Raw genomic sequence first — 27,913 nt, forward strand, 5'->3', positions numbered from 1 at the left:
CAGAAAATGGAGGTGAAAGAGAATGCTGGTCCCCAGGAGCTTTTTGAAGAGCCCTCACACATCAGGACAAATCCCCCTCCCTCAACCCTTAATCGCTGCCTTCTAACAACCAAGTCTCGGAGGATCCCGCGAGAGGGTCCGCAGACCAGCCCGTCTCCCTTCTGCCTCTGGCACCTGGCTTCTGATGACATGGCAAAGAAACAGACACCCTCTGTGCAAAGGTGAGTGGATTCTTTTTTATTATTATTAAATGGTACATTAAAAGTATAAAAATTGTCTAGGTACAAATTACAGAATAATGCACACAAAAGCACTATGTGACAATCCACTTCACTTCCATTTGATGACTTTATGTCAGCATCCAAAATGATAAACTCCAGCATTTTTTCTGAATCTCATCCCACATGATTGTAATTCCTGAGGTAAACTTAGTGTCCACTGCCAATATCCTTGGATGTAAACCAAGTTCTCTGGAAGCATTCAGATATTTATATTCCCACATAAAACACAATGGAATTCATCACTGTAATCAGATATTACAGACTTAAAAATGGAAACTGGCCTTACAATACTTTGGCATCTATCTAGATATATTTATATGATTTTAAGCCCCACAACAGGGCCTCTCAAAACCTTGTGACTTGTGAAGTTTGGTAATAAAGGGGTTGCATTAATCAGTTTATGCATTTAGATAAAAATTCCTGGTTAACTTTTAGTGAGTGAAAGCTACATCACTAAATACAAAATCAAAAGTTTCAATAATTTTCAAAGCACAGGATCAATATCCTACAGAGAACGCCAATTTTGCCCACTACACTTAGTGGAAAACATTTAAGCTAACTGGTGTCAGTGTACAGGTACGCAGGCCAAGTTCTATTCTGAAGACACCACATCGAAGGACCATTTTAGGGAATGCATCCTAACAGCTACTGTTTTTCTACCCTCAGAATCAAAACTGATGTTTAAAAGACTTTCAGGTCCCAGTGTGCATGGGCTGGTCCTTTTCCGACTCATCCATGTGCACAACTGACAGCCCCACGGAGGTGAACCAGGCCCACCTTTTAGAAGTCACTATGCTACTTCTTCCAAAGCCTGCCTCTTCAAGTATATTTCACAGTCTTTATATAATAAAATAAGCTCTTTGTTTTACTTACAGCAAAATTAAAAATTATTTCATCCCTCTACCTTTTAATTAAACCTTCCAGTGCAAGCCAAATGGAAGGAGAAAAGTACATTGTTCTCTAGTTGAAAATTTCAACCTTAGATAGTAATTCAGACATTTAAGCCTATTTATAAATGGTTATATGAAAATAGCTACTTTTAAAAAAATCAAACTATAGAAATTATAGGGTTTCTTTTTCTGGTTTTAAGTCATTTAAAATTTTTAAAACATGAATGAATTTTCTTACAAATTTTGCAGCTGACAGAAGTTTAATTAATGTGCCACGTCAAACAGCAGAGCCTACTTGTATGGAAACACAGACCTGTGTGTGTGTTTGGAAGAATGTACAAGGTACCGAAAAGCCCTTTCATGTCTCATCAACCTGAAGGCCTTTAAAATACTCCCTAAAACCCACATGTTTTCTTTCAAGTCGACTCCAGTAAGCTAGATGACAGAATTAGCTTTTATTCACCAACGAAGGAAAACGTGAGGGGCAATGTGTTTTGTAGAAACTCAATTTCTACAACACTGGCAACACCAGGATAATAAATAAGTTACTGACTAGAATAATTTTAGGACAAAAGATACCCCGAAGGCCATGTCATCTCTTCACTGCTGGAGAGACACGAAGATCTTCAGCGTCGGCACTCTTCCCTCTCTCCTTTCTTAGGCAATCATCTGAAATGAACAGAAATCCACACCTATGTGAGGATGCAGTATGAGGGTGCTTCAGAAAGTTCATGGAAAAATGGAACTATGTAAGTTTATTTTGTTACAAAAATTTTTGAAATTTGTGCCTAGTTTTTGCATAAGGCACATGTTGGTACAGAAACAATTTTGAAATCCATCTATAGTTTGCGATTTTAAGTTTTATATATTTTATTTGAAAGAGAGAGAGAGAGGGAAAGACAGAGAGAGAGATCTTCCATCCACTGGTTCACTCCCCTAATGGTCACAACAGCTGGAGCTGGGTTGATCTGAAGCCACAAGCCAAGAGCTTCTTCCAGGATTCCCATGTGGGTGCAGGGGCCCAAGGATTTGTGCTGTCCTCTGCTGTTTTCCCAGGCCTGTTAGCAGGGAGCTGGATCAGAAGTAGAGCGGCCAGAACTCAAACAGGAGCCAGGTGGGATGCTGGCACCACAAGCAGCAGTTTTACCCGCTACACCACAGCGCCGGCCCTTCCCCCCATCTATAGTTTTTTGATAATACTCCTGAACTATCTGAAGACCTCTGGTATATTCCATGGATTCTTTACAAAATATATACAAAATATTCACTATTTTGTAGTACTACTGAAGTAATCAGAAATGCTTAGTAATAAAGGCCCTAGTTATTTAAAAAGATCTCTCATATGTAGAAATTCTGATTTGGAAAAAAAGACAGAACTTTAGAAAGATTCTTTAAAAATTTATCTATTTGAGAGAGATCTTTATTTCATCTTTCACTGACTTCTCCAATGCCTGCAATGTCCCAAGGCTGGATTGTGAGAAGCTGGGCGCTTGGTCTGGCTGACAGAGCTCTCAGGGTCTGCGTTAGCAGAAGCTGGAGTCAGGAGCAAGAACTGGGTACAAACCCAGGTACTGCAATGGGGGATGCAAGCATACTAACTGCTAGGCCAAATGCCCATCCCCTTGATTTTCTTTTTAAATTTATTTTAATTTATTTGAAAGAGAGAGAGAGAGATCAACCTTATATCCCCTGGCTCATTCCCTAAATGCTTACAATAGCCAGAGCCGGGCCAGGCAAAAGCCAGGAGCCTAGAACTCCATCCAGGTCTCCCACATGAGTAGTAGGGACCCAAGTACCTGAGCCATCACCTGTTGACTCCCGGGCTGTACATGAACTGAATAGGACTCAGAGCAGACACTTGAACCCAGACACTCAGATATGGGATGTGCACACCTCTAGCAACATCTTAACCACTGCACCAAACACTTGAACTAGCCCTTGGCCTTATTTTTCAGTGATTAGATTAGAATCCATGTATAAGGGGCTACAGAATTCTCTCTCTTTTATTTAAGAAATGGAATTAGCAAGAAAGGACAAGGTGTCAGTCTTTTCAAGGATGCCAAAACTCTTCAATTTAAAACACTCTTCAAATGAAAACATCTCCTGGCAGCACCCCCTTAAGACAAGCAGAAAACTCGGCACTCACATGCTCCCTCCAAAATGTCAACTATCAGAAACTGTAGAACACTTTTTTTTTTTTTTTTGACAGAGCTAGACAGAGAGAGAGAGAAAGGTCTTCCTTCTGTTGGTTCACTCCCCAAATGGCCGCCACGGCTGGAGCTACGCTGATCTGAAGCCAGAAGCCAGGTACTTCCTCCTGGTCTCCCATGCGGGTGCAGGGCCCAAGCACTTGGGCCATCCTCCACTGCCTTCCTGGGCCACAGCAGAGAGCTAGACTGGAAGAGGGGCAACCAGGACTAGAACCCGGCACCCATATGGGATGCCGGCGCCGCAGGGGATTAGCCAAGTAAGCCATGGTGCCGGCCCCAGAAACTGTAGAACACATTCTTAAAAGCCAAAACTAAACAACAAAGTTGTTTAGAGCACTCAGAAGTACCCAGGGCCCTGTGGCCACTCTGCACTTTAGCAGTAGCAAAGACGGTGGTTTCCTCTCAACTTTTGTCATGGGGGTGAAATGGTAGAGGACAGAAGCGCTCTAGATTAAAAACTGAAGGGATTCAGTATTTAAAAGCAATGACAATGTAGGGGCCGGTGCTGTGGCGTAGTAGGCTAAGCCTACGCCTGTGGCGCTGGCGCCAGTTCAAGTTCCGGCTGTTCCTCTTCTGATCCAGCTCTCTGCTATGGCCTGGGAAACCAGAAGAAGATGACCCAACTACTTGGGCCCCTGTACCCGCAAGGGAGACCCGGAGGAAGCTCCTGGCTCTTGGCTTTGGATAGACCCAACTCCTGCTGTTGCAGAGTGAACCAGCAGATGGAAGACCTTTCTGTCCCTCCCTCCCTCTCTCTGTAACTCTCTCAAATGAATAAATAAAATCTTAAAAAAAAAAAAAAAAAAAAAAACAAGGACAATGTCATGTAAAAACTAGATTTCTGAGAATATGTGGGCCTCCAATCCCCTAAGCAATTCTACAACTGACAAAACAAACCTTTCTTGTGGCATTTTGAGAACTGGAGAAAAATACAAATTTAGGCCAGCGCCGCGGCTCAATAGGCTAATCCTCTACCTTGCGGCGCCGGCACACCGGGTTCTAGTCCCGGTTGGGGTGCCGGATTCTGTCCCGGTTACCCCTCTTCCAGGCCAGCTCTCTGCTATGGCCAGGGAGTGCAATGGAGGATGGCCCAAGTGCTTGGGCCCTGCACCCCATGGGAGACCAGGAGAAGCACCTGGCTCCTGCCTTCGGATCAGCACAGTGCGCCGGCCACAGTGCACCGGCCATGGCGGCCATTGGAGGGCGAACCAACGGCAAAGGAAGACCTTTCTCTCTCTCTCTCTATCTCTCTCTCTGTCCACTCTGCCTGTCAAAAAAAAAAAAAAAAAAAAAAAAAAAAAAAAAAAATTTAGACAAGCTGTTAGAAAAAGGCAATATTAGCACCAGAACAGATAAAAGATTTTCAAAGCCCCTCCCTTTTAAATATTTATTTATTTAAAAGACAGTGTGAAAGATCTTCCATCCCCAAATGGCTACAACAGCTAGGGCTGAGCCAGGCTGAAGCCAGGAGCCAAGAACTCCATTAGGGACTCCCACATGAATAGCAGGGATTTGGACCACCATCTGCTGCCTCCTCTGGAGCACATGAGCAGAGAGGTGAATAGGAAGTAGAATAGCCCAAAAGGGCCCAAGCACTTGGGCCATCTTCTGCTGCTTTTCCAGGCCATAGTAGAGAGCTGGATCGGAAGTGGAGCAGCTGGGACTTGAACCGGAGCCCATATGGGATGCCAGCACTGCAGGTGGAGGCTTTACCCGCTATGCACTGGCCCCACCAGCCCCCTAACTCTTAAGATGGTGAGATGTCCACACAGTTTTGTTAGTCCTCAGAAGATGATGAACCTCACTGTGAATTCCACTTTACAGGTCTAGATAACAGATGAAAATCTCACCCTCATTTTAGGCAACTTTGCCAGACGGAACAAAGTTAACAATTTCTAAGACATCACAATATTAGGTTTTCTAGAAAAGTCCCATAAAAAATGAAGTCTGTTACTTTTGTACATGAGACAAATGTGTAAAACAGTTGAACTGGTAACGGTTTTCTCTATTATGAAATCTTGAATTTTGGGGGCAGGCACTATGGTGCGGTAGGTTAAACGGCCACTTGTAACGCCCTCAGCCCACCTCAGAGTGCCTGCTGAAAGTCCCAGCTATTCTGCTTCTGACCCAGCTTCCTGCTAATATGAGAGTGGAAGACAGCTCAAGGACTTAGGTCCCTGTCTCCCATGTCGGGAGACCAAGATGGAGTTCCAGGTACAGGCATTTGAGAAGTAAATCAGCAGAAGGCAGATCTCTCTCTTTCTCACTCTCTCTGTCACACTGCTTCTAAAATAAATAAATTAAAAATAAACCTCAATTTTTATTTAACAAAAAATTACTTAGAAGTATTAATAGCCAGCAGCACTACGAAGGATTATCTCAAAGGTAAGTATGCCTTATAAACCCCCTTCATTTTTTTTCAGTGCTTTGAACATTTTGATGAGAAATGCTTTCATCTTTGGACTTATTTTCAAGTAGATGTGAATTCAGTTTCAATGTTTTAAATTTCAGCTGGATGAGCTTTGATAAGGGCTGTGATCTGAAGAATAATTATTTTAACAGCTTCATAACCTTTTTAGTGCTGTCAAATAAGAGTTATGTAACCTTCAGATGGTAGGCTGGAGTTAAGAAAGCAAATGGAATTGTTTAAGTGTGTTACTGAAAGATGATGCAATTTTTGGCTAACAATTCTTCTCAAGTCTTTGTCCAAAGAAGTTACTATTGTGCCAAGAAAATTTCTGCTGATCAAGAAAATAACATGCAAAGTCATTGTCGGCCTCCCCTGAGCTCCGGGGTGATCCTCATTTCCGAGCTTTCCACAGAACAGGCCCCCAAAGTGCTCTGCTGCTTCTGCCGCTCTCCATATAAAGATGTCTCTCAGCTGCCCGAGCTCCGCCAGTCACTGTCCTGCTTAAAAAGAGATCCAGCCCTACCAGCTGGAAACTCTGAGCTAAACAAAACCCATTCAAGTCAAATTAGCAAACTGAGGTCTTATTGCTGATGCAATCAGAACTGAAAGCTCATCTGAAAAGTGAGCATTCAAAAAGAAATATGGGCGATTCTCCTAAGACTCTGTTATTTACAAATAATTATCATTCCACCATGAAAAATATGGCGAGGGGCATGGGAGTTTAAATCACCATAGGTAATACTGGCCTCCCATGTCAGAGGACTAGTTTGAGCACAGCTGCTCTGCTTCCAATCCAGCTCTATGCTAATGCACCTGGGAAAGCAGCAGAAGATGGCCTACATGCTTGGACCCCTTGCCACCCACGTGGGAGACCTGCATGGAGTTCCTGGCTCTGGCTTCAGCCTGGCCCCGCCCCAGCTACTGTGGCTACTTGGGGAGTGAACCAGCAGATGGAAGACCCCTTTCTCCTTCTGTTACTTCTTCTTACTCTTTCTAGTTAATTTTTAAGAAGTATTCTGAAAATGTAATGGACATATACACTGAAACTTCTTTATCTGGATTCAGCAATCTTAACTTTTATTTTTCAGTCTTGAAGAGGAAAAAATAATCACTTGATAACAAGCTTTCTATTCAGTACATTAAGAACCTAAGCTTGGCCGGCGCCGGGGCTCAATAAGCTAATCCTCCACCTTGCGGCACTGGCACACCAGGTTCTAGTCCCGGTTGCCCCTCTTTCAGGCCAGCTCTCTGCTGTGGCCCGGGAGTGCAGTGGAGGATGGCCCAAGTGCTTGGGCCCTGCACCCCATGGGAGACCAGGAGAAGTACCTGGCTCCTGCCTTCGGATCAGTGCAGCGCGCCGGCCACGGCAGCCATTGGAGGGTGAACCAACGGCAAAGGGAGACCTTTCTCTCTGTCTCTCTCTCTCTCTCTCTCTCACTGTCCACTCTGCCTGTTAAAAAAAAGAAAAGAAAAAAGGACCTAAGCTGCTCCAAAGATTCTAAGTGTACGTGGACATCAGGCTTTACAACATTCTTGTATAGACATTACAGCTAAGGATCTGACCCAGGCACTCCTATCTCCCTCTCCCCTCGAGATTTCCTTTCCATGAGGCATTTTGTTTTTTGGAAGTTAAATAATACAAGTTTAGATACAAGCAGAAATAAACTATGATTCAACAGATCAGGAAAAACTCCACCAAAGGAAAAAATATATGGGAAGAAAATACACTTGCTAGAAAACGCATACCTACTGGCTTCCTTCCACTTGGCTGTCTGCCAATATTTGGGTTTGGAGGCTGAAGCGAAGACTCTTTCAGAAATGCATTTTGGATGCCATCCTTAGCTCCATGCAAGAAATGGGCTAAAATTCCATATAAAAGAGGTCTGTAGCAGGAAAGACACATTAGATTAAATCTGCATACATAATAGAAATTTAACACACTTTTTCTTTAAAAGGTAACCTTCTAACCCCAATGGACAAGCTTTTAACTAGATTTAAAAACTTGAATGGGGGCAAGCATTTGGCACAGTCGTTAAGATCCTGCTTAGACACCTGCATCCATATTGGAGTTCCTAATTCGCGTCCTGGCTCCACTTCTGATCCAGCTTCTTGCTAATGAGTACCCTTGGAGGCAGCAGGTAATGTCTCAAGTAGTTGGGTCCTTCCTACCCATCTGAGAGACCCTACTAGCTTTAGCCTGACCCAACCCTGGCTATTTGTGGGCATTTGGGGAATGAATCAGTGGATGGGAGGTGTCTGTCCTGACTTCCAAATAAATTTAAACAAAACTTTTGAGTTGCATTATTATTGAAATTGCACCTGTTCATACTCTTTTAAGAGTACCATGTAACTCGAATGGCAATTCAAAGATTTTATTTATCTATGAGGTAGAGTTATAGACAAAGAGAAGGAGAGACAGAAAGGTCTTCCATCCACTGGTTCACTCTCCAAATGGCCGCAATGGCCGGAGCTGGGCCGATCCAAAGCCAGGAGCCAGGAGCTTCTTCCAGGTCTCCCACATGGCCATCTTCCACTGCTCTCCTAGGCCATTGCAGAGAGCTGGAACGGAAGAGGAGGAGCCAGGACTCGAATCAGCACCCATATGGGATGCCAACTCCGCAGGTGGAGGCTTAGCCCATTGTGCCACAGTGCTAGCCACTTGAATGACAATTTTAAACCCAGAGAAAACATATTAACAAGTTAAATCTCTTCTAAAGGAAAACACAATTTTAATCAAGCCACAGTATTTAGCATTTAAATCCCAAAGTTCAGTATAACCCAGTACCTGACAGTGACACACAACAGGCACTGAATAAATGTCTGTTAAATGAATAGATCCTCATCCAAAGAAGGTCTTATGTCCTGAGCACCAAGCTGCTGGGTTTGTCCCTTACGCAAGATTCTTAACCTAGCCAGCCTCATACTCCTTCCTCTCTGCATGAGAAGCATGGGCCCTACCTCACAGGCTTAGTATGCACTAAATGAGTTCCTCAATGCCAGTGTTTAGAACTGCGCCAGGCACATATTAATGGCATATAAATGCAAGCTACACGGGAGCTGGACAATATTTTAAAGCTATCTCAAAGTTTACAAAACACTGTTATCTCTCTTCATTTTATGCTCATTTTGTGATGTCATAATCATTAGCTCATCAACTCCAGTTTATAAACAAGAAAACAAGTGGTAACTACAGAGATTAGGTCCAAATGGCCTCCTGCCCATGGGGAAAGTCAGATGTGTGAGATGCTCCAGCAAGCCCACAGAGAGGAACCAGGGGCAAGGAATCGAGGTTTCCTGCCAACAGCCCTGGCAATGAGCCCTCTGCAAACACATCCACCACAGCAGGGAGCCAGGGAGCAGGTGCTCGGGCCGTCCTCTGCTGCCTTCCCAGTCACCACCGCAGGGAGCTGGACCATCCATCAGAGCAGGGAGCCAGGGAGCAGGTGCTCGGCCGTCCTCTGCTGCCTTCCCAGTCACCACTGCAGGGAGCTGCATCAGAAGTGGAGCAGCCTGCACTTGAACTGGTGCTCATACGGGATGTAGGCATCACAGGAGGTGGTTTATCCTGCTGCAGCCACAATTCTGTCCCCGTCCAACTCATGTTAAGCCACCCTTAAGACTCTTCCAAATTATTTTTTCCTGTGTGAGAACAACTATCATTTTCAGACTTTTTAAAAATTGTCAACATGTATATTTTTTAAAGTGTTACCCACTCTTTTGTCTAACACTCATTCAAATGTAGTTACTTGCATCACCACTTCTGGGCCTTTGGCTACGATCAAGTGTAGTAACTACTTGCATCCATGAACACTAGCTCCACAGAATGTGAAAAACTATGCCAAGAAAGAAAAAAAGATTCCTTAGTCAAGTGAGTTTGGAGAGCCTGAGTTAGATAAGCAGGATTCTCTTTACTGCAGGATTTCTTGGAGCAATTACTGTATTAGCATGCAAGATGGATCTCTAAGGGGACGTGTGCAGCGCCTTTCCCAGCAGAAAGCCTTGTGCGGTGAGAACACAGGACAAGCATTGCAAACTCTGTAGTCAGTAATGTGCACTGCTGCATCCCCAGGCCAACATCAGTGCCGGGCACATAGCACGTCAGCAGATATTTTAAATGACCAATGTCTCCGACAATAGCAGGACACTAAAAACAAACTAAATGTCCATCGATAAGAGATTGTATAAATCAGTTATGATACAGGGAGCACTACTTTGTGTTTAAAACACAAAGGAAAACATGGTCGTGACAGAGAAGGATGGGGACAGGACAGGTGGTCTTCAAAGATACCCCTAACATTTTATGTAGTTAAACAACTCTGAGACAGAAAATAACATTCCAAATCTGAACGGCAGGAACACAGATGTCCATTAGGTCACTCTTTTTCTCTGTGTGCCTGAAGTAACTCATAACTTTAAAAACAAGAAAAATGAAGATGGGTGTAAGCTGCTATGAAAAACAAGTTACAGGAGTACAATTCCTTCTACATGTAGAAGAAAATATATACAGAGGTTTAAACAGATAGTGTTATGTTTGAATAAATGCAAGAGACAGTTGCCAGTGGTTATCTTTTGCTCCTTTAAAACTTGTTTATTTGAAAGGCAGAGTGACAGAGAGAAACAGATCTCCCATCTGCTTGTTCACTTCCCAAATGCCTGCAATACTAGGGCTAAGCCTGGCCAGATTCCACCTGGGTCTCCCACATGGGTGGCAGCAATCCAAGCGCTTGGGCTTCCGAAGTGCACTGGCAGGAAGCTAGAATGGCAACCGAATAGCTGGGACTCAAACCTGCACTCCAACACGGGATACGGTCATCCCAAGCGGTGACTTAACTGTTCAGCCACACCCAGCCCACCAGTGGCCATCTGTGGGTAGTAAGACTGCATCTCAGTGGGCAGGGTGGGAAACAGTAAGTTTTTCTCTCCAATGAATACTCTTCCATGCTATCTCCACTTTTTACAATGTGTAATTGTCATTTTCACTACAAGTAAAACAAATTCTAACTACCCTACTCAAACGAGCTTTATCCTAACCATTCCTGCTACTGCTTTCTCTTGTCCATGGTCTTTCAAGTCAGTGCTTAATCACAAGGCATGTGGACAAGCAGTCAGCTTGTTACACTCACCCATGTCTCAGGTTTACAAAACCTTTTGAGAGCACTTAGCTAGATGGCGCCTATATGCTCAATAAATACTAAAACTAAATGCTATTTTTTTAACAGTTTTATTTACTTGAAAGGCAGAGCATGAGAGAGAGAGAGAGAGAGAGAGCAAGAGCGAGAGCCTCCATCTGCTGGCTCATTCCCCCAAATGATTCCAACCATAGGGCCAGGCCATACTGCAACCAGGAGCCCGGAATTCCATCTAAGAAGATGGCCTAAGTCTTTGGGCCCCTGCATCCATGTGTGAGAGCCAGAGGAAGCTCCTGTCTCCCTGCTTAAGCCCGGCCCAGCCCTGGTTGTTGCAGCTATCTGGAGAGTTGAAAGATCTCTCTTTCTCTCTCTCTCTGTAACTCTGCCTTTAAAATAAATAAATATTAAAAAAAAAAAAAAAACCTGTAAGAATAAATGAAATACACATGTAATAAAAGTACAAATTAAATCATCCAAAAACTTGCAAGGGAGAAAGAAGCAAAAATGACACAGAGAGGAGTCGGCGCTGTGGCTCAGCGGGTAAAGCCACCACCTGAAGTGCCAGCATCCCATATGGGCACTGGTTAGAGTCCCGGCTGCTTCTCTTCTGATCCAGCTCCCTGCTGTGGCCTGGGAAAGCAGTGGAGGATGGTCCAAGTCCTTGGGCCCCTGCACCCGCATGGGAGACCCAGAAGAAGCTCCTGGCTCCTGGCTTCGGATCAGCACAGCTCCGGTTGTCATGGCCAATTGGGGAGTGAACCATAAGATGGAAGACCTCTCTCTCTCTCTCTCTCTGCCTCTCCTCTCTCTGTGTAACTCTGACTTTCAAATAAATAAATTAATTTTAAAAAAGACACAAAGAGTTAAAATCTGCACAGAGCCAATAAAGATAGAAGATGCTCAATGAGAATTTAGAGGGAGAAGAGGTGATCCAGGGCTTCTAGGCTGAGGAAACGGTTTGTACAAAGGCAAAAAAGCATCAAGTTGGAGGTGTCTGCAGGACACCATGATTCATCAGGTGTGAGGAAATGCACCTAGAAACAGGGCAAACAGGGACCCAAACTGCTGTGCTGAGGATATGGATTTCATCTACACACAGTGCAGTTACTAAATGATTTAGGCCAGCAATAGCTGCCTTCTAGACAGCTGGCAGTATGAAACACGAGCTGGAAAGCAAAGTGAGCGGCAATGAAGAAACTAGTCTGGGGACAGGTGCTGTGGCGCAACAGGTTGGGCCGAGCCTTGTGATGCCCACGTCCCATATGCAGGTTGAGTCCTGGCTGCTCCACTTCTGATTCAGCTCCCTGCTAATGTGCCTGGGAAGCAGGTATGATTGCAAAAATACATGAGTTCCTGCCACTCATGTGGGAGACCCAGATGGAGTTGCAGCCTCCTGGCTTTGGCCTGGCCCAGTCCCAGCTATTGCATCCATTTGAGGAGATGGAAGGAAAAACTCTGTCTTTCCCTCAATCTTTCACTCTGCCTTTCAAATAAGTAAGTAAATCTTAATAAATAAAAGCAAGAAGAGGACTTTAAAAAAATAAAGGAACTCAGAGGGAGACAATGAAGAAACTTCGAGCACTGCTAAGGAAGGGAAAGCCAAGACAGCAAAGGGTCCCAGGAAACAAGGAACACAAAGGCTTTTAAGGAGCAGGCGCGGCACCACAGGTTAAGCCACCACAGGGAATGCACACATCCCACACGGGAATATTCAGTTAGGGTCCTGGCTACTCCGTGCTTCTGATTCAGCTTTCTGCTAAAGCACTTGGGAGGCAAGGAATGATGGCCAGTACTTGGGTTTCTGTTACCCATGTGGGAGGCCTGGATGAAGTTCCTGGCACCTGGCTCTTGCCTGTTCTTTTTTTTTTTTAAAGAGTTATCTATCTACCTACCTACCTACCTATTTATTTACTTATTTAAAAGACAGAGTTAAAGAGAGGCAGAGGCAGAGAAAGAGAGAAAGAGAAGTCTCCCATCTGCTGGTTCACTCCCCAGATGGCCGCAATGGCCAGAGCTGCGCCGATCAGGAGCCAGAGCTTCTTCCAGGTCTCCCACGTGGGTGTAGGGGCCCAAGGACTTTGGCCATCTTCTACTGCTTTCCCAGACCATAGCAGAGAGCTGGATCAGAAGTGGAGCAGCTGGGACTCAAAGCGGCGCTGATATGAGATGTCCGCACTGCAGGCGGCAGCTTTACCTGCTACACAACAGCGCCAGCCCCGTCTGGCCTGTTCTAACCCTGGCTATTGCAGAATTTGGGGAATGAATCAGCAGATAGAAGATCTCGCTCTTTCTACCTCTCCCCCTCTCACACTCTGCCTTTTAATAAATAAGTAAATCTTGAAAAAAAAAAAAAAGTTTGAAGAGTAGTCAATATATAAAACGCTGCAGACACTCTAGTAAAATTGAGCATCTCAAGTTAGAACCAAGTGTATGCACCCGCATTGGTGCAAAGAGCTTGGCACACAGTACAGGATAAACTTAACAAATGATCCTGGAACATTAATTTTACACTAAGACTTATGGGAGACTTAAACTTCACTGGCATATAATCTGAAACATGATTGTGCTAAACACAGTATATTATGAAGTAGAATGAAAAATTCCACGAACTTTTAGGAAGAGAAAACACAGCCTTCAGAGACATTTCTCATTGGGGGAAGGCTGCTTTGAATTCTGTACTACAGTTGTTTTTGAAATTTAGGGATCCTCCAGAAAAAGCTTTGGAAACACTGATCTACACAAAGAACTAAGAAACTACTAGAAAGTGGTCATTCTCCTTTTCCAAAACATAATTCAGTATAAACAGTGAGGCATGAATTAACACACACAAAGCTTAACACAGAAGGTAACAGAAACAGAAAGCATTGGGGTCAGTGATTAGCACAGGGAACTGGGACACCTGCATTCCACACTGGAGATGCCTGGTTCAAGTCCCAGCTCCTCTGCTTCCAATCCAGCTTCCTGCTAATTCATGTCCTGGGAGGCAGCACACGATGCTCAAGTACTTGGGTCCCCGCTACCCACATGGAAGACCCGGACAGAGTCCTGGGCTCCCAGCTTTGGCCTGGCCCAACTTCTGCCTGTTGCAGGCATCTGGGGAGTAAACAAGCAGATGGAAGATGTCTTTCAAATAAAATGAAAATACATAAAAATTTAACAACAAGCAGAAAGGAAACAAAAACTGAAAGCAGAGGGTTGGTTCAGTAAGCATGGTGGTGAAAAGGCTATGGAGCAGGGACTAGGCGTTGGGAATTCACAGACAATTTTTTTTGTTTTTGTTTTTTAGTAGAGGGGAAATCTGAATACATTCCCAACTTCAAATGGAGGAAGCAGGAGCAGGAAGAGTTAAATATGAAGAAGAAAACAATCAACAGAGCAAAGCTTCAAAAGAAAAAAAAAAGATCCAAAAGCCAAGAAGAGTAAACCTGAGAAAGAAGGAGAGTCTAACTCCCTGAAGCCCCCGGAATTTCCACTCCAGTGAGCAGAGCTGGCGACCGACTTGCTCACTGCTGCACGTCTGGGATTAGCACCTGCTTGACACACACTAGATCTCAATAAATACCTGCCAAAGTGAAACAGAACCACCTCCATGCAGTTATGACTCCAGTAAAATAATATCTGAGAACCTACTTTAAAAAATTCTTACACTGTGTTATCCTTGGATTCTTCAAATGCGTTTAGTTCACGAATGAGAAATTGTCTGTCCAATGGAACTACAGGTTGGCCAGATTCTGGGGGGAGAAAGTCATGAAAACACTGAGTCTATAATTCTAAAAAGTTGATATGATTTTGATAAGAATCACACTTACCAGGTATACACATTTATCAGACTTGGGATGACAGTACATACCAAGACAGATCCAAGTGCATGTGACTCTGTGACTTCTAAAATACCTGCTTTTTGGGAGCTGGTGCTGAGCATAGTGGGAAAAGCCACCACCTGCAGCTCTGGCATCCCATAAGGGCACCGGTTTGAGTCCTAGCTGCTCCACTTGCAATCTAGCTTCCCGCTAATGCACCTGGAAAAGCAGAAGAGGATAGCCCAAGTGTGCAGCCATGTGGGAGACCCAGAAGAAGCTCCCAGCTCCTGCCTGGCCCAGCCCTGGCTGTTGCGGCCATTTGGGGAGTGAACCAGTGGATGCAAGCTCTCTCTCTCTCTCTCTCTCTCTGCCTCTCTGCCTTTCAAATAAATAAATCTTTTTAAAAGATCTATTTTGTTGGCCAGCGCCATAGCTCAATAAGCTAATCCTCCGCCTGTGGCGCCGGCACACCAGGTTCTAGTCCCAGTCGGGGCGCCGCATTCTGTCCCGATTGCTCCTCTTCCAGTCCAGCTCTCTGCTGTGGCCAGGGAGTGCAGTGGAGGATGGCCCAAGTGCTTGGGCCCTACACCCCATGGGAGACCAGGAGAAGCACCTGGCTCCTGGCTTCAGATCAGTGTGGTGTGCTGGCTGCAGTGGCCATTGGAGGGGTGAACCAACGGAAAAGGAAGACCTTTCTCTCTGTCTCTCTCACTGTCCACTCTGCCTGTCAAAAAAAAAATCTATTTTGTCAAATTTGTGTAATTTAATAGTTTAACAAAGTCACTTTTTAAAGCCCCCAACTTTTGTTTGGAAAATTACTCTTCATGAGGTGGGTGTGTTTCGCCTAGAAGTTAAGACTAACACCCCACATCAGCCTGTGTTTGAAAACCGGATTTGCTCCCAATTCTGGCTTCCTACTAAATGCAGACCTGGGAGGCAGTGGTGATGGTTCAAGTAACTGGGTTCCTTCCACCCACATGAGACATGGATTGAGCTGCAGGTTCCTGGCTTCAGCGCTACCCAGAGGCTCTAAGTGGGCATTTGGGGAGTGAACCAGCAGATGAGAGCTCTTCTGTTTCTCCCTCTATCTCTCTACCTCTCAAATAGATAAATTTTTAAGGTGGAAGTTATCTGTGGGCCTTAAATTGTGACCTACCCCCCCCCAATACTGTTTCTATATCTAAGCTACAATTCTAGAGTTCAGCCTATTTTCTAAGAAGCCCGTGAATTTAACAGAGGACAATATCAATAACTTACTTTTTTTTTAAAGAATCCACTGATGGCAGTAATTCTAAAAGTTGCATTTAACGGGAAGGGCTGGCAAGGACATGGGGCAGCCAAAGCTCTCACACTTTGTTGGTGGAAAAGCAAAATGGTACAGCCATTTGGGGACTACTGAGCAATTTTCCTTTTTTTAAAAAATGTATTTATTTATTTGAAAGTCAGAGTTACACAGAGAGAGAAGGAAAGGCAGAGAGAGAGAGAGACAGAGAGAGAGAAAGGTTTCCATCCGCTGGTTCACTCCCCAATTGGCCGCAATGGCCAGAGCTGCACCAATCTGAAGCCAGGAGCCAGGAGTTTCCTCTAGGTCTCCCATGTGGGTGCAGGGGCCCAAGGACTCGGGTCATCTTCTACTGCTTTCCCAGGCCATAGCAGAGAGCTGGATTGGAAGTGGAACAGCCGGAACTCGAACTGGCACCCACATGGGATGCTGGCACTGCAGGCGGCAGCTTTATCCACTATGCCACAGCGCCGGACCCTGAGCAATTTTCCTATAAAGGTAAGCATACACCGACCCCAGAGCCTGGCAACCGTATTCACAACTGTTCAGGAGAAACTTACATTCACACAAAGGCTTGCTTCATAACTGCCAAAAACTAGCAACAACCCACATGCCTATCAAGTGATAACAAATGTTCACAGTCATATCATGAAGTGCTGTTCCCAGAAACCAACCACCAGCACTCAACGGCCAATGGATTCGGCTAAGGGACAGGAGGCAGGCTCAAGGGTTACATCCTATATGACTCCTTCCAGGACACTCTGGGAAGGGCAAGTTACAGGCACAGACAGCAGCACCTCAGCTGCTGCCAGGGGCTGGAGTACATGAACAAGTTGACTACAAAGGGGCACGAAGAGTCTCTGGAGGTGACGGAAATGTCCTGTATCTGCACTGTGACTGTGGTAGTGGATACACAAGTGAATGGGTTTGACAAAATCTATACAACTGTATACTGAAAAAGGGAAATCACATTACATCTAAATTGTACCTCAGTTTTTTTTTTTAAACAAAAAGCCAAAACATTTAATATGAAACCATTATCACTACATTTTATCCTAGGAAGCCCAAGTCCAAGACACTGAAATTGTCATGATGGTTTTCTTTTCTTCGTGTTAATAGCATTATGTAGCCATCTACAACAAACTGAGGAAAGCAGATACTGACATCAAAGCTCTCTCTTGCTGTCATTCTGCCTTTCAATTAAATAAATAAATAATCTTTCATTTAAAAAATTAATTTATTTGAAAGGCAGAGTTACAGAGAGAGAGAGAGAGAGCGAGAAAGACAGAGAGAGAGCTTTCATCCACTGTTTCACTCCCCAGATGACCACAATGGCCAGCAGCTTCTTCCGGGCCTCCCACGTGGGTGCAGGGGCCTAAGCACTTGGGCATCCTCCACTGCTTTCCCAGGTGCTTTTGCAAGGAGCTAGATGGGAAGTAGAGCAGCTGGGACTGGAACTGGCAGCACTGCTACACCACAACGCCAGCCCCAGTAAATCTTTCTTAAAAAGTATTTAAACCAATACAAACATCGGTCTTTACACAAAAAGTTAAGAGGTACACTTAATATCAAGTGTAGGATCTGCAATGGAAAATTCTAGCTTCACAAATAAAGAACTCACTCCCTTCTAAAACCTAGTTTGTGGTTTCTTTTCTTCAGTGAGGCACATCTCAGAGGCATGAAACCATCTTAAAGCACAGATAAAACTTGACACAAGGAAGTCAAATGATGCACACACAGGTGCTCCTGACCACCCCTGACTGCAGTCCTCCCCCCAGCCGGGCGGGGCCCACAGGCTCGACTACCAGGTGTAGACTCTGCTCACTCTCCTGGGAGAAGACATCCACAAAGTCAGCAGAAGATGTGGAAAACACTCTCACGACCCCAGGTAATAACTGTTAGACTACAGAGTGTGTTTTTTAATATTTTCTTAAGAAATAAAAATTTAACAGATGAATGTCTCTTGAACTACTCACCCCCTTCTCCCAATACCATTGCTCTCCCTCCCATCACTAGGGTGTGCATTTGCAATTTCCCACCTCATGTTTTTTAAACACCAGTTTTCACTGGTATATATATCCTAAGGTATATATCCTTAACCAACACACAGCAATAATTTGATGTTCTTAGCTCCAACATTTTAAATACTTTTTAACAAAGATACGTGTAATCTTTACATGCTTTAAAAGCATATGCATCAGCAAACAGGGTAAGATGTCAACAGGAAATAAAGACGACTTTTTCAAAGCATACACCTGGTTTGGGTGCCTGTTTAAGTATCTACTTCCTGCACAGTGCAGCCTCATGAGAACTCCCAAGAGTCATAATTTCTATGCTCTGGGTGGAGCATAGAAAGGTTTGGTAATGGAATGACATTTCCAGGGTACACACTCCCCGAGGACTGGGCAGGGGAACAAGCAGACGAAGTCCCAGGAATGAACGATGAGCACTCACCTGCCATGAGGACAGACGCTGTGTACTTGTATTTGTTGAATTCCAGATACTCCCGAATTAACTCATTAATGAGAAGGTTTTCATGGGACAACACCGGCCGGGGCTCACTGTCATCATCCAGGGCGTTGAACACCTCAGCTCGGATTCTGGCTTTTAAATGTCCCAATACTCCCCTTTTTTCCAAAGTGTCCCTTAACACTGTCAAATATAAAATAGCAAGGATCCGGTTACAGAACAAATTTTGTCACTGTTAGGCATACCTTGAAGATGTTTAAGAGGTGAGGGGCACAAACCTACACTTCGTGACTGACTGAACAGTGGCATTAAGTACCATAGAGCACGTTTGTAATCAAAAATAAAGGTCACAAGTTTCAGTGATTTACTTTTAACACTGGAGGAAATTCAAGTTCATCCTTACAGCATCTTCACTGTGTGGGACTACAGTATAAAATCTATTATTTAGCGAGGAGAAAGAGGAGAGGATGGAGATACAGTTAACTCGCCGGGACCTGACTTTAAACGCCAGTCTCTCATCCATCTTCAGGAGTGTCTGTCACCACAGACAGGTTCTGTGTGTCATTAACAACCTCTGATCCAGAAAGATGATTAAGGAAAACAGTACACTCCATACAAGAGAGGGATATGTCACCTTCCTGGTATAAAAACCACTGATATCTAGAACCCATTCTGAATAAACAAGTATTTAAAAAAAAAGTCAATCCTGGGTTAACTGCTTAAAATAGTAGGATTTTGAAAGTTTAAGTCTAGACAGTAATCTGCTATGTGCCTGTATGACATCTTAAGGAGTGAGGGGAGTGGATGGTAAATGTAACCCAACTTGATGGACCAAGGTCACCGTAACAAGTGTCAGTTCACGGAAACGGGATTGATCTCAAGAACTCAGTATAGGTAATCAAAGGCTGACCCGGCACCACCCCTCTGGAACCTTCTTTTATCAAGCAGCCCTGATGGCTAAATGACAATTCCACAAACCCACGCATCTCATCCAGAGGGCTGAGAATACATTAAGAGCTCGAGAAATGTTATCTAGGAGCTTTACAATCCAATGTTGTATTCCAGCAGTCAAATGCAGCTTACTACTGCATCAAAGGCACCAAGTAAGCATGCCACAATAAACAGAAAAGTGAAGTAAGATGTGAGAGTGCTTAAAAAACATAAAAGTCCACAAAACATACGATGACTGGTTGGCAAACAAGCCTTCACTGGGTTTCTCTTGGACATAAAGTACATTCAGAACTGGGAAATGCAGGAAAAAAAATAATTATATATACAGAAGTAGCCCTGGGGCCAGCGCTGTGGCGCAGTGGGTAACGCCGCCGCCTGCAGTGCCAGTATTCCACGTGAGTGCCGGTTCGAGTCCTGGCTGCTCCACTTCCCATCCAGCTCTCTGCTATGGCCTAGGAAAGCAGTGGAAGCTGACCCAACTCCTTGGGCCCCTGCACCTACGTGGGAGACCCAGAAGAAGCTCCTGGCTTCTGGCTTCCGATCAGCTCAGCTCTGGCCGTTGCGGTCATTTGGGGAGTGAACCAGCGGAATGGAAGACCTCTCTCTTTCTCTGGCTCTACTTCTCTCTGTAACTCTTTCAAATAAATAAATAAATACATCTTCCCAAAAAAAAAAAATCACCATACCATAAACACCGCCTCGAGAGGCACTCTCAGAGGTCCGCTCACCAGCACGGCGTCCCAAACACACATTTCCACCCGTGGGAAATGAACCAGATTCTCTCCCAGAGGTCCCGCCGCCTCCCCTCCAAGTCCCTGAGAGTAACTGCTTTAGCCCTCGGGTTTTCGGACACCTGGAATGGCTCTAATCCTAACGCAGCAGTACAGCCCCGCGACTGGGACCTGGGGCTCAGACCCAACATACCTGTGCGCCCCCCCAACCCCCCACCCCTGCCTCTAAATTAGTCTGGGCCCGTGAGTTCACCTCTCAGCGCCTCCGTTTCCCAGTCCATGAAACGGGCACAGAGTAGCCACAAGGAACCCATCAGGTAACTCCCGAGCTAGTGGCGCAATCGCTGACGACAACACCCCACCTGAGAGGCCGTCGTGAGGACGCAACGAAGATGACCACGGAACCGTGGCGGGCACTGACCATGGTCGTCAGCTCCGAGTGCGAGGCCCGCCCGGGTCCTCGGTCCCCTCCTCCTCCCCTCCGCCAGCCCACGGTGGGGTCTGGAAAGACGCAGGCCTGGAGACCGCCCGGCTACCTGCAGATTCCGGACTCCTGCTCCAACTAGCTTAGAGCGGGTCTGGAAACCAACCCTGGGCAACCACTTCCGGCCCCGAGCCGCCGCATCAGCCAGACGCTCCAAGCAGGCCCCGAGACCGCGCAGAACGAGCCCTCCAGAAACGAGGCCTTCCTTCCCATCCTTTTCATGAGCGGCAAGCCCGTAGATTCCCACCCGGTCACCTCCCCGCTCGCACTCACCGGCCTTGAGCTCGGCGACAGTCGCCATTTTTCAACGGCCGCCGGAAGCGCGCCTTGACAGGGCGCACGCGTATCCCCGCCCCCCTCTGCGGCGTGGCCTGTACCCAATAGGCTCTGTCTACATCCAGACCCGCCCCACTCAGATTCAGCTCTCTCCGTGGTTGGGCGAAAGGCCAACGCTCACGAGAGACTCCACCAATCAGCTGGTGTTCTAGGCGGGCCGTACAGAGGGGGGCGGGAGCAGGAGCAGGAACAGGAGAGACGCAATTCCTAGACGTTACCTGTGGGTGCTGCTAGTTTCTTACGGCTTAACCGGTAGCTGGCTGGTCCTTTCACCGCTGGCCCTCTGTTGAGCTCTGCGGCCTCAGGTTCCCACCGACGATTTCGCCACGTATCAAGCCTGTGGTTGGCAAACTTGAGCAGGAAGACTTTGACAAACAAGCCCTGAAGTTTGATTCCGTGTGGGATGAGACCTGAGAACGCGCATTTCTGTCGAGTTCCCAGGTGCTGCTCAGGTTGCTGGTCCGGAAATCCCATTTCGAGAACCGCTGTGTTAAGCACTTCGGACCTGCCGGCCGGTGGGCCACGTCTGTCACGCTTCTTAGCTCATTCGCCTGTGAGCCCCGTCCTAGACAGGTGGAAACGGCATCTCCCATGATGAAGAGACTAAGCTCACCCAAGCGGCGGCGGTGACACTCGAATCCAGGCTCCTTGCTCTTCCGCTCTCATTTAATACTGGTCACGTAAGGTGCCCACGAGCTGTTTGTACGAACAACTGATGGCGGAGCGAGCCAGTTCTAAGCATCCCAAGGAAATGAAGAAAAAAGGAACATGGGAATACTGTCCCCAAAGCTGGTGTGATGCCAGTTGTGTTGCCAGGAAGGTCAAAAGACTTAACGAAATAAGAGAGAGATTGTCCAACATTCTACAACAGTGCTCTTAAAACTGCTGGTCAACCAATGATAGAAATCTACTTTTCAGTGGAATCTCAATGGGTGCATTTTCCACGCAATGGAATGAAGTGAATAGAAGACATAGAAATACTATTTTTTTGAAATGTCTGTTTCAGGGGTTGGCGCTGTGTGGCAGTGGGTTAAAGCTGCGGCCTCCAGCGCCGGCATCCCATATGGGTGACGGTTCAAGTTCCGGTTGCTCCACTTTTTTTTTTTTTTTTTTAAGATTTTATTTATTTGACAGGCAGAGGGCCTGGGAAAGCAGTGGAAGATGGCCCAAGTCTTTGGGTCCCTGCACCTGCGTGGCAGACTGGGAAGAAGCACCTGGCTCCTGGCTTCAGATCAGCTCAGCTCTGGCCGTTGCAGTCATTTGGGGAGTGAACCAGTGGATGGAAGACCTCCCTCTCACACTCTCTCTAGCTCTACCTCTTTCTGTAACTCTGTCTCTTCCTCTTGCTGTGTAACTCTGCCTTTTAAATAAAATAAATAAATAAATCTTTTAAAAAAGAGAAGGGAAAGCACTGCTGATGTACTGATGTAGAGGCACATGGAGCTAGAGGCATATAATAACGGGATGAGTTAGTACAGAGCTCCTGCTTGTGCGGTAACTAACACCCATCACTGCTCTGTGTGGCAGGTGCCGCTCCAGAAGCGTACAGTAAGTCTTCACCAACAACTTGAGGAGACAGATGCTCACACAGCAGTTGTCTAAAGAAAAATTTCATTTCAAAACTTGTGGTGTGGGCCTTTGACCACAAGTAAAGAGACCCACATCTCCTATCAGAGCGTCTCCACTCTTGACAACAGCTTTTTACCAATGCAAGACCCTAGGAGGCAGCAGGTGATGGCTCAAGACCCTAGGAGGCACCCAGGTGGGATACCAGGATTGAGTTTCTGGCTCCTGGCTCTAGCCTTGGCCTTTGTGGGCATTTGGGGAGTGAACCAGTCCATGGGAGCTCTCTTTGTCTTTTTCTGCCTCTCTGAAAGAAAAAAAAAGGTACTGAAATTGAGTCACTCTGTGTTGGTGAGGACAGGTGTGACCTTACCTACTGGGTAGGTGGACAGATTGGCAGCACCACCCAGAAGGCTGTTTGGCAATACCAAGTCAACCTTTCACACCCTTTGACACACCAACTCGAGTGCTACCAACATATCTCACAGATACACTCGTACCCAATTACAAGGGCGTTTCCAAAAGCTGGTGGAAAATGGAATAACAAGATGAGTTTGGGGAGCAGGTGTTCAGCCTAGTGTTTCTGACACCTGTGTCCCATATCACAGTGCGTAACTTGGTTCCCAGCTCCAGCTGACCACAGCTTCCCTCCAGTGCAGATCCTGGGAGACAGTGGTGACGGCTCAGGTACTTGGGTCCTTGTCACGTGGAAGACTTGGATTGTGTTTGGGGCTCTAGGCTCTGGCGCAGCCCTAGCCCCAGCCCCAGGGCATTTGGGGAGTAGACCTGTAGTTGGGAGCTCTGCCTGTCTCTGTCTCTCTGCCTCTTTAAAAAAAAAGGAGGGGGGGGGATAAATTTATTTTGGTACAAATTTTGAAATCTGTGCATACTTTTTCCATAATAGGCATTTTCTTGAACCTTTTGGAAATATCTGGGCTGTATAAGGCTATTCATTGTATCACCCTTTATAGTAAACTAAAAGCTACACACACCTACCAGAAAGGCTACAAAAACAGCTGGCAAGCATGTGTATGTTGCTGGTTGGAAATCAAAGTGGTATAGCCACTCGGAAAACAGTTTGCCAATGGCTTACTGATAATGGCTTTTCATCTGACCCAGTAATCCCAATCATGGAATTTACTCAAGAGAAACAAAAAGCTATGTCCACACATAAGCCAATACCCAGTAATAGCAGGTTTATTCATAACTGCCCCGTACTAGAAATGACCATGTGTTTTCTAATTGGTAAATGGATCAATAAACTACAACTTATCCCTCCCATGAGTCCCACACAGTGACAAAGAGCAAGTGACCACTGACACATGCCACAAAATGAGTCTTGAATGTTCTTTGCTCAGTGAGAAAAACCAGATCCAAAATGCAATATTTAAATTGTCGTTTCATGTAATTTGGAAGGCAGAGAGACAAACAGAGCTTCCACTCACTAAAAAAACTATTGGAAACATCAATATCATCAGTGGAAGCACTGGGTATGTAAATTACGGTACAACCACCAATCAAATACTACACAGGGCTGGCGCTGTGGCGCAGTGGTTAACGCCCTGGCCTGAAGCGCCAGCATCCCATATGGGCACCGGTTCAAGACCCAGCTGCTTCTCTTCTGATCCAGCTCTCTGCTATGGCCTGGGATAGCAGTAGAAGGTGCCCCAAGTCCTTGGGCTCCTGTCCCGCGTGGGAGACCTGGAAGAAGCTCCTGGCTCCTGGCTTCGGATCAGCACAGCTCTGGCCGTTGTGACCAATTGGGGATTGAACCATCGGATGGAAGACCTGTCTCTCCCTCCCTCCCTCTCCCTCTCTCTCTCTTTCTCTCTCTCTCTCTGCCTTTCCTCTCCATGTGTAACTCTTTCAAATAAAAAAAAAAATACTGTGCAGTCATTCCAAAGAATGGGGAGCTCTAAACACACCCAAACAGACTTCCAAAAGTTAATGGAAAACAGAATTAAGAGATAAATGTATTTTGGTACAATTTTTTAAAATTTATAACCATAATTTTTGAATTTTTTTAATATTTATTAATGGAGGAGAAAGAGAATTAAGTGTGTGAAAGAGCGAGGCTATTTACTTATTTATGTAAAAAGCAGATTAGCAGAGAGAATGTAAGAGACAGAGAGAGAGGTCTTCCACCTGCGGGTTCACTCCCCAGACGGCTGCCACGGCCAGGGCTGGGCTAGGCTGAAGCCAGGAGCAAGGACCTTCTTCCAGTCTCCCACATGGATAGCAGGGACGCAGGCACTTGGGTCATCTCCCGCTGCTTTTCCTGGGCTGTTTGCAGGCAGTTGGATCAGTAGGGGAGCAGCTGGGACTCGACCAAGCACCCATGGGGGATGCAGGCATTGCAGGCGGCAGCTTTACCAGCTGTGTCACAACACTGGCCCCCTGGTTTTTTCATAGTAGGCATTTTCCATGAATCTTTGGAGGATCCCTTGTATGTGTGGGTTTCAATAACTCTGCCCCTAAATAAACTCATTTTTTGATTCCATTTTTTATGAACTTTGGTATACAAACAAAAATTGCCCCTGGGGAGGAGGACCAGCTGACTAAAAGTCAGTGGTCATAAGACATTTTCTTTTGTCCACAGACTGTTGGTTTGCTTTAAATTTTTCATTAAGCATATGTATCAGTGTGTGCAGCCATCCGTGTACAAACGGATGATTTTATTTGTTTATTTGAGAGGTAGAGTTACAGCCAGAGAGAGGGAAAGACAGAGAGAAGGTCTTCCATTTGCTGGTTCACTCCCCAAATGGCCACAATGGCTGGAGCTGCGGTATCCGAAGCCAGGAGCCAGGAGTTTCTTATGGGTTTCCCACATGTATCCAGGGGCCCAAGGACTTGGGGCATCTTCTGCCTAACCAGGTCATGGCAGAGAGCTGGATCAGAAGAGGAGCTGCTGGGACTTGAACCAGTGCCCATATGGGCTGTGAGTGCCGTGGGCAGAGGCTTAGCCCACTATGCCACAGCGCTGGCCTCTAGCACTTCCTCTTGACTGCCTTGAGAATCTCTGACTCAGTCCTGGGGCCTGCACAGTGCCATCATCCAAAGGCTGCCTGCAGGCGTCCTCTCTGGAAACGGTCCCCAGAGCAGTGAGTGATGGGTGCCAGTGGAGAACCCCTGCCTCTAGAGGGCACTTGTGAGGCCTATTTTACGTAGTCCCTAGAGGGGCTGCAGCGGGACTGAGCCCTGGTTGCCTTGAGTGGTACCCAGCTCAGTCACTCCCCATTGCCAAGATGCTGTCTCCGGTTTTTCACTCTTCAATTCTCCTACTCCAGCTTCCCAGAACTCTTTCTCGAGCAGGCGTAGGAGTCCTGGTCGCAGGTTCTGCTTTTGGGCTAAGCTAAGCCAAGGCCATTGCTCTACTGTGCAGCTGTCTCTCGGTGCGCAAGGGGGATTGGTTCCAGGATCTCCCAAGCATACCAAAAGCCATGGGCACTCAAGGCCCTTACATAAGGTGATGTGGTATTTGCTTAGAACCTGGGTTCAACCCCAATGTATTTTTTTTTTTTTTTTTTTTTTGGACAGGCAGAGTGGACAGTGAGAGAGACAGAGAGAAAGGTCTTCCTTTGCCATTGGTTCACCCTCCAATGGCCGCCGCCGGCGCGCTGCGGCCGGCGCACCGCGCTGATCCGATGGCAGGAGCCAGGTACTTCTCCTGGTCTCCCATGGGGTGCAGGGCCCAAGCACCTGGGCCATCCTCCACTGCACTCCCTGGCCACAGCAGAGAGCTGGCCTGGAAGAGGGGCAACCGGGACAGAATCCGGTGCCCCGACCGGGACTAGAACCCAGTGTGCCGGCGCCGCAAGGCGGAGGATTAGCCTAGTGAGCCGCGGCGCCGGCCTCCCAATATATTTTATTATTACTTGAAAGGCAGGGAGAGAGAGAGAGAAAGAGAGAGAGAGAGAGAGAGAGAGAGAGAGAGATATGGAGATCTCATCTGGTGGTTTCCTCCCCAAAGACCTGCCATGGTTGGGATTGGGCCAGGCTGAAGCCAGGAGCTGGGACATCAGTCTGGTTCGCTCATGTGCATGGCAGGGATCTAATTACTTGAGCCAACACCTGCTGCCTCCTAGGGTGCACATTAGCTGGAAGCTGGGATGGAAATGGACCTTGAACCAGGCTCTCCTACATGGGTTTCAGGCATCCCAAGTAGTGTTTTTAATCGCTGCACCGAATGCCCACCACCCCACCAGTTTATACTTTAAATCATCTCTAGACTACACATAATAGCCAATATAAATGCTATGTAAACAGTCATTGTACTGTATTGTTTATGGAATAATGACAAGCAAAAAAGTCTGTACATGTTCAGTTCAGATGCATGCAATTTTTTTCCAAATACTTTCGATCTGTGGTTGGTTGAACCCACTGATGCAGAACCAGCAGATACGGAGGGAGGTCTGTCTGTCTAAACAACAACTTTCATGGTGTGTCAGCTCCGTGCCAAGTCAAGGCAAGGCAGAGGGTGTCGACATGAAATCAGTCACCATTGTGATTCTTCACACAGCAATTATGAGCTTTGGCCTCATTCATGAATTTCACAGAGTCTGAATTCATGAGTTTTCAGGATGACAAAATGGGAACTTTATGGGTGGTGTTTCACTTTGTTTTATTGTAATACGATCATGTAAGCTGTACAGACACACCTACCAGAGTGTTCAAAGGGTATTCCAAACAAGAGAGAAAAGCCTACCTACAGAAAGGACTTGAAATGACTTCTCAAATGACAGAGGCTGATTTTAATGTTCCAACGATCTTAGCTGGCAAATGGGAGTCCCACCTGTTTCTATAAATAAAGTGTTGTTTTTTTTTTTTTTTTTTTTTTTTTTTTTTTTTTTACAGGCATAGTGGACAGTGAGAGAGAGAGACAGAGAGAAAGGTCTTCCTTTGCCATTGGTTCACCTTCCAATGGCCGCCGCGGCTGGCGCGCTGCGGCTGCGCACCACGCTGATCTGATGGCAGGAGCCAGGTGTTTCTCCTGGTCTCCCATGGGGTGCAGGGCCCAAGCACTCGGGCCATCCTCCACTGCACTCCCTGGCCACAGCAGAGAGCTGACCTGGAAGAGGGGCAACCGGGACAGAATCTGGTGCCCTGACCGGGACTAGAACCTGGTGTGCCGGCGCCGCAAGGCGGAGGATTAGCCTAGTGAGCCGCGGCGCTGGCTCAATAAAGTGTTCTTAGTGCACAGCCATGGGGCAGACATTTGGCTTGGTGGGTAAGACACCACACGAGATGCCCACATCCTACATCAGTGTGCCTTGGGTTCAAGTCCTGGCTCCACTGCCCATCCAGCTTCCTGCTAATGCACACCCTGGGAGGTGGCAGTGATGGCCCAAGTAGTTGGGTCTCTGTCACCCATGTGCAA

The 27,913-nt window shown here is 46.3% G+C and overlaps 1 protein-coding gene across 8 annotated transcripts; it reads right to left on the minus strand.

Moving 5' to 3' along the window:
* Positions 1-222: 222 nt before the first annotated feature.
* Positions 223-20,961, minus strand: CEP20 (centrosomal protein 20). 8 transcript variants are annotated; one of them, XM_008257792.5, is made up of 5 exons: positions 20,911-20,961; positions 18,457-18,654; positions 14,567-14,651; positions 7,542-7,674; positions 223-1,840 (listed from the first exon to the last, which is right to left on the minus strand). In XM_008257792.5, exons 1-5 carry the CDS (start codon positions 20,936-20,938, stop codon positions 1,829-1,831), a joined length of 456 nt encoding a protein of 151 aa, XP_008256014.1. In that variant the 5' UTR covers positions 20,939-20,961; the 3' UTR covers positions 223-1,828. The 8 variants fall into 8 exon arrangements, 5 of the variants coding, with proteins under 5 accessions (XP_008256014.1, XP_002711787.1, XP_089177752.1 ...); XM_002711741.6 differs by having other exon boundaries at positions 7,538-7,674; XR_016226171.1 differs by lacking the exon at positions 223-1,840 and adding an exon at positions 14,815-14,939 and having other exon boundaries at positions 7,573-7,674.
* Between the last annotated feature and the right edge of the window lie 6,952 nt (positions 20,962-27,913).

The sequence above is a fragment of the Oryctolagus cuniculus genome, chromosome 19 (genome assembly GCF_051225735.1).
Source record: "Oryctolagus cuniculus isolate XC-2025 breed Fujian yellow rabbit chromosome 19, ASM5122573v1, whole genome shotgun sequence".
NCBI classification, from domain to species: domain Eukaryota; kingdom Metazoa; phylum Chordata; class Mammalia; order Lagomorpha; family Leporidae; genus Oryctolagus; species Oryctolagus cuniculus.